Source organism: Branchiostoma belcheri, unplaced genomic scaffold (assembly GCF_001625305.1).
Source record: "Branchiostoma belcheri isolate BF01 breed outbred unplaced genomic scaffold, Haploidv18h27 scaffold111, whole genome shotgun sequence".
NCBI lineage: Eukaryota > Metazoa > Chordata > Leptocardii > Amphioxiformes > Branchiostomatidae > Branchiostoma > Branchiostoma belcheri.
Window position 1 is genome coordinate 180,323 of NW_017802503.1, and position 7,323 is coordinate 187,645.

General features: G+C 42.3%; 1 protein-coding gene across 1 annotated transcript in view; it reads left to right on the forward strand.

Annotated features, from left to right (window-relative positions):
* Positions 1–6,100: 6,100 nt before the first annotated feature.
* LOC109487371 (cytidine monophosphate-N-acetylneuraminic acid hydroxylase-like) overlaps positions 6,101–7,323 on the forward strand; it is a 22,167-nt gene continuing 20,944 nt past the window's right edge. The window contains exons 1-2 of the mRNA XM_019791350.1: positions 6,101–6,214; positions 7,031–7,128. Coding sequence (XP_019646909.1) covers positions 6,101–6,214; positions 7,031–7,128 — 212 coding nt within the window. The remainder of the gene's footprint in view (positions 6,215–7,030; positions 7,129–7,323) is intronic.

Genomic DNA, 7,323 nt, shown 5'->3' on the forward strand with positions numbered 1-7,323 from the left:
CCAGAAACCGTGGACATTTTATAGAACGGTAAGATTAGATTCACAGTGCACACTCTGCAATGCTTAAACATAGAGTGACGTCCACTCCAACTGACAGATTTGAAATTTGTATCATAAGCACTGATTGGCTGTCGTTTTATGCGAGGTATGAGACGATTGGCTTACTAGTATTTTGGGTCATAATTTACATAGCCGGTGGCGGCTCCAATTAAATGCTAATTGTCTGCCTAATGTAAATTGGCGGGGGTGCCAAGACAGCCATTGTTAGGTAGCTTGGGACCATCCTGGCATTTCACAATAAAACAATAGACATTAAAAAAAAAACATGTACAGAAGAATCTTGCTGCAATGGCTACATAATTTCCATACAAAATGCTTCCCAGCTAGTTACTTCAGTCAGTATTTCAAGGTATTCATTACATTAAAACACCACCTGATCGCTGTAATTAAAAAATCAAGCAAAATTAGGCGATATATATACTATCAAGGAGGCCAGGTTATAATAGATGATGCTGTTTTTGGGAAGGTTTCGTTTGTCCAACTTTGGTTCCGAGCGTCTCTTCTGTTTACTCTAAATAGATACACCACAAAATAGTAATGAGACCTTAAAAGTTTTAAGGGATTTCAAATATATTGTTACTAAGGAATACAAAATACTTAGGTTCATAATGTGTGATGTCTTCGGCTAATAAAATGTTGCCAAGCTTACAGTGCGAGAAAAAAAAGGACGAATTCTGAAATTAAGTAACGTGCTGTAGGCGTGCGTGTGACCCGTCCGGCATTTGTGTCCGAGGCTAGGCAAGAAATCCTTGCGAACTTCTAAATAACAGAGAATTTGCCCTAAAAGTCTGCAATGACCTACAATAGGACGACTCGCGCCTTGGTTGGAAGACTGTGAAGACTATACATCAACAGCAAAAAGCTCTGCTGGTGTATAAGGCCTTGAGAAATGCACTACCACCATACATGAGACGAGTCTTCAGCCTGAGAAGGGATGAAGTGGCACGGAATACCAGATCAGCTTCTACTGACTGTCTCATCCCTCCGAGGCCGCACTTGGAAGCTTACAGAAGAAGCTTGGCTTACTCCGGCTCAGTGGTATGGAATAACATCCAGCCCCACATTAGGGCAGCACCATCCATCCATACCTTCAAGTCACTTATGGATCAGACATAACTGGGACTCACCATGGACTTAAATTGGCTACGAACCTAATGATTTATTTGTGAACTTATTCATTTACTTATTGTATTGATTTAATTACTTATTATTTATGTTTGTATGGATTTGGTTCTTATCCGTGACCCCTCCCCTCAACTTCGACCTTGTTGAAAAGCGGCCTTGCGCCGAACAAGCATTTCGAAGAAAAATAAAGGCTTTGACTTGACTTGACTTGACTTGACATAATATTGAGGAAATCGCTATTTCAAAATCTTGTTTGGGAGATGTATGGAGCGGATGAAATTATTGTTTTAGTACAGAACCGGTATTTGCTAAACCTGGCCGGGTTTCCAGCATTTGTGTCTGAGGCTAGGCTAGGCAAGATATCCTTGCGAACTTCTAAGTAACAGAGAATTCGCCCTAAAAGTCTGAAATAACCTGCAATGGAATGACATAATATTGAGGAATTCGCTATTTCTAAATCTTGTTTGGGAGATGTATGGAGCGGATGAAATTATTGTTTTAGTACAGGACCGGTAGTTGCTAAAACTGGCCGGGTTTCCAGCATTTGTGTCCGAGGCTAGGCTAGGCAAGAAATCCTTGCGAACTTCTAAGTAACAGAGAAATCTGCCTAAAAATCTGCAATAACCTGTAATGGGCACTAGTCCATAGTTTGATTGTAGGACCTCGTCAAGTTCGATAGCCTCCTGTGCAGGCCCCGGGCGGGTGGGAGTTTTGATACTGCGTGGAGGTTTGATCCGTGGCAAATGGAAACCTTTTCTCGGCGGCTTGTTTTTAATATCTTTAATGAGAACTGTATGTTTATATCTGTCCAAGGAGTTAATAAAAAAGTCTTAAAAGTCTTCTGTGTTTGAGATATTTTCTAGCTCTTTCTGTGGGAGATAAAAGTGTTCCACATGTTTGTTTATTTTTGCAACACTTGGCCCCCGATAGTTAGATTTACATCATCCCCGTGACGGTGGCCTGGCGACCATGTCTTATATTGTTAAAGGTATTTTACCCCGTAAAGACCCTGTCACACATTCAGAATTCGGCCTCCAGGACACTAGCAGAACTTCCGCAAACATAGTTGGGAGGACTTCGGCGCAAAGTCTTCTGGGTCCGCTGGTGTTGGGCCAGGTCGACTGTAGCAGGGTTACTGTGTTTCTGCTGCTTCAGTCGAATGTTTCTAAATGTTAAAAACATTCAGGAGTAGGTTGGGAGGTTCGGACATGATTGGGTGGTATTCGGTTGTAAGTCGGCAGAACACCAACATTAACTGAATAACTGAATCTTTATTTGCACAGTCAATAGTTCGTCAGAAGGATGACGGCTGAGACTATCAATTTTACCGGTTTCGACTTTTTATTCCAAAGTCTTCATCAGAAATGACAAGAGTTGTACCGCACTGCCTTTTATACTCTTCTATCACAGTAAGGTCAGGGCGCCCTGCCTGTTACTTAGCTCAGGGCAGGGCGCTCTAGGAGCTAACCAATCAGCTTACAGTATCTCGTTTTGCACTGACTAGAGTTAGCCAATCAGCGGCTAGAAAGGTGATGACTCAGCGGTTACGCTGTTCAAATAGGTCAGGGCGCTCTGAGCGATTTCCTTTGTTCTCCTGACCAATCCTGGCCCGTTTCGATGGTGATTGTCCTTATGGGCCAATCAGCACGGCGGTCTGTCACTACGGCATTCTTTCCCATTGCTAGGCGCGTTCTAAAAGGTATCGGGTTACAAGACGCTATTTTGGCCTATTCTGGACTACCAGGAAAACACTTGAAAATAAACAAAAAGGATTTAATGGTAAGTTTCGTCAAATTAAAATGAAATTATTGCCTTAACATCCTTTTAATATTAGCTGATTATGTTAAATCATTGATTTTTCAAAATTTCGCTCCGAAAGACAATTTCTTTCGGGTTTCCGACCACAAGTCATGCCATGTTTTTAGGCAAACATCGTTTTAAACCGGGCTACATTTATCACCCCAGATCCCCGATTTTTACATTTTTCGACGACTAGGAATAAGATCAAAAATCGTGTTTTAGGGATTTTTCAATTTCTGATTTGAAGTCTAGTTTTTGTCGACATATTGGTGAAAAAATGATATTTTTTTTTACATTTTTCGCACTAGATTACCCATAATTCAAAATTGAGGCCATTTTTAAAAAATCCCTAAAACACGATTTTCGGGACAAACTTTACGGTCATTTTGAGCCGTGAATGGGGTATGCTTGACTCGCCATGCTTGCAGGTTAAAACGAGGTTTGCAGACGTGTCATGTCGACCAGAAGTCTGCATTGTGTTATTCATACTGGTGTAAAGAATTATTACAGTATTCAAGGTCACCCAAGGATACGACAGTAGCTTCACTACATGTTACAGATCCACAAAAATGATAGCGGGCATGTACTGTCCGGGAAACTGTTTGTATCTATAGAAAAGTGTTGTTTTTTTATCTGTTGCAAGGCACGGGGGCAGAAAGGCTTGTTTTGCCGCTTTATTGTAAATGACCGCAGGTGACCCCGAAATAGAACGCGGGTTCGATTCGAATTGCCCAGATCGAACACGATCGAACACAGTTCGGATTCTATGACATGTGGGAACTTTGCAGCCCAGGTGCTAGATGCCCTTGCGCCTGCAATACTTGTTCTAACATGTAGGTGGCGCTTCGTTCTATGACATCATCATTAGGCGGGAAATTCAAAAGATAGAAAACAATCATGAGGAGTGCGGTACGGCTAAATGAGCATTTGTACAGAGGCTATGTGAGACAATCTAAAGTAAATCAGATCTATGTGACGATCTTAGCTGTTGGTGTGATGACGGCGTGAAGTCCAGTTGTCCCTTGTAGAGTGTTCCCCGGGCGTGAGTCGGTAGTACCTCGGATCCGTTCCATGTGACATGGTAGGATACTAGTGACCAGCTGATGTGGTGATTGAATGTTCTTCGGGGTGCCGGTCACGACGAAGTTCTTGGTGCTCTTCATACCCTGGTGATTTCTAGGGATTCTTGGTTCAGGCCGTCTGGGTGTAGAGTTCTGAGCTGGTGGATCCAGTAGGATTCTCGTCGTAGTCGGCGCTGTCTGGTGAATCTTTATTTGCACGTTCATGGCCATAGGGCTAAATGCATACATCAGAATATGATGTTACTTGTGTGTACATAAGGAGAGTTTTGGGGATCAAATTTTACTCAAAGTTCAGTCAAATTCCTTTCCGTTCGTATATAATGGTTGGTGTTGCTTACGTCTGGACAGACTGCTCACGAACGTGGTCGACAGGTGTTTGCGATCGGGGCAAGGTCGGGGGAAGGTTTTGAATGTGTGACAGGGGCTTTTCAAGATCCCGACAGAGCGTATAACGCTCTTCTCGACCTACTCGACTGCTAAAGAGGTAGGTGATCATATTGCAAACAAAGTACGACAGGGAGTTTAGTTTTCTGACATAGTTTGTTTTTGCTGTGTTGATAGAAATATAAAAACAAGGGAAGCTCTGATATCAATAACCACATAGCGTGATCAAAGCTGTCATAGCAACAGCCTTGAACTCTGGAATTACTTCTGCCGTTTGCCATTTTCTATGTACTTTCTAAAAACTGGTGAAAAGGGAGATTCGTGGTTAAAGCCAAACATAGCCGAATATGGCCTCCCGAACACTGCCGCCAAAAGAAAAAAACATGATAGGATTAGGAATAGGTCAGGAGCAATATCGGTTAGCCTGACTTAGCGTTCCTGGCGGCCTGGTGATCGTTCATATACCCCTTGGCTAAAAGGCATATATAGAAAGGTAAGTGTGGCCTAAATCTTGTCACAGTGCTATAGCTACCGAACTTTAGCTAAGATTAGTTGGTTGGTTGGTTGGTGGTAGGGGGTAGGTAAGAAATATACGCATTAAAGAGCTTTTAGGGGAAGGAAAACTGGAATTCAAAGTCAGTTTTCTAGTCATTTTTAAGCAAGTTTCTCCGACGTATTACTGATATCTGTGAATCAAAAATGCAATGTTGCTGACTGAAAATGGTTGCTTGCTTCGTATTGTAGGCTGGCTCTAGCAATTTATGGGTCCCCACCCCCCCAAAGAAAATGAAATAAAGAGACGTCCAAAGTAGCTTGTTTTTGGAGCTATTTCAACGCTTTTCGTCTGTTTTTTTTTTTTCATTTTGCCACCCGGATATTGCACTGGATGCCTTTAAGCGTTGTTCGAGCCTTGTGACTTCAATTTTCTAAATTTTTAATAGCCGTCTGTTTTCTTTGCCAGGTGAAAGCAAACCTCTATGTCTCATGTTTCATCGCCTCTGACCCGTTCCATTCAACCAGAGAGCATACTTGTCACTGTGATTTGATAGGAGACAACTTGATGCATTCTTAACATTTTTATACTTCTGCCCAATGCGAAATGTTCAGCCTTCCTGTAAGGGCGCATATCGTTGAACCGCATGCACAATCAAGTCACACACATTCAGAACCTTCCCCCGACATTGCCCCCGAGTCAAATTTGACCACCAAACGCGCCCCGAACATTGCTGACGTACTTCCGAATGGTTGGCTGTTGTTCTGCTGACTTGCAGCCGACTACCAGCCAACCATGACCGAACGTCAAGTGGAGTGCTCACTTTGTCACCGGGAGGTCGCGTGAGTTCTAACCCCGACCTTGTCATACCAAAGACTGGTACATACTGCTTTCTCTGCTAGCACTATAAGAAAGACTATGGAAAGGTCAAACACACAACGCTACCAGTGGACTAGCCCCCTTCTTGCACAACTGTGTGGCCCATGGGCTATATAAATGAAAACGGGCACCACCCCTATGCTTTGTACAGGGCCATTTTTAAAACTCCCAACCTTGTTCACGGGGCATCGGGCTAGTTTTTGGGAGGAGAAATTTCTGAATGTGTGACAGGGTCTTAACTTTTCCTGTTTTGTCTCAACTTGTTTGCAGGGTATAGATGGAGCAGCGGAGCGTGGAGGTGTTAAGGTTAACTACCGGAGAAACCGCCGCCCTGGTGACAGGGGTTAACCTGATCCGTAGGGAAAAAGGCAACAACTATATCATTTACAAGGTTTGTATCCGTAGAAGATGGTACTAATAAAAGCACTGGGCAAGTCTAACACAGGCATTTCCTGAAGGTACCAGAACCATAAATAAGGAAATTGCCTAAAAGTACCAGTATTATCAACCAAGGATTTATCTGTTCAATAATTATCACAGAGTGAACTTCCTGTCACCAAGTACAGTAGGGGAATTATAATCAGATAGCTTGAAACAATTTTTTGAGTTAGATGTTTAGAGGTTTGATGTAACAAGTCGATCGGTGTAATGTAGCCAGCTGCCACTGCGCCGCGTGCCTGCAAAGCTGGTGTGTTACGCAGGAGGGCGGTAATATAACAAGTGAAATATCATTGTTAACGTTTAGTTGTATCTATTTTATTCTATTTGTTGTATTTTGTGTAGTCTACAAAAAACATACACCCAAGACTAGCCCTTCACTATTGAAAAATTGGGCATGGCTCAGTGTATGTTTACATGCTGATGTCACATTTCCAAACTGGAGCCCGGCCTAGCAACTTTCTGGAACGAAAAGTACAATATAAAAGAGAAGAAAACACAAAACGTTTTAAAAACTAATCATGAGTATTATTTGTGTTATAATCTTAATATGAATGAATTGAATTGTTTATTTTTCCCTGATGCAAACAGCCCGACCGGCACCGGTTTGGAAATGTGACCTCAGCATACGTAGACGTAGATGTATGTGAAGTTTGTTTCTCCATGCGCAAGGAAAAACTTAAAAGAGCATACATTTATATCATCATCACTTCATGACGAAATAACGTTTAATACATAGATTTACAGCAAAATCTTGTTAATCTCATAGGACCCAAGGAACTCCGAGGAACCGTACAAGGCTTGCCGCAACATCTGCAAGCATCAAGGTGGAACGTTTGTGAAAGATGTGGAGGATTCAACTAGTGGGTAAGAGAGTTATTCTGTTGAAAATGAAATGAAAATTAAAAATCATGTTAGACTTGCTGTCTACCTTCACTGTGTGTATGTGTGTGTGTGTGTGTGTGTGTGTGTGTGTGTGCGTGCGTGTGTGTGTGAGTGTGTGTGTGTGTGTGTGTGTATGTATGTCTGTATTTGTGCGTGTGTGTGTGTGTGTGTGTGTGT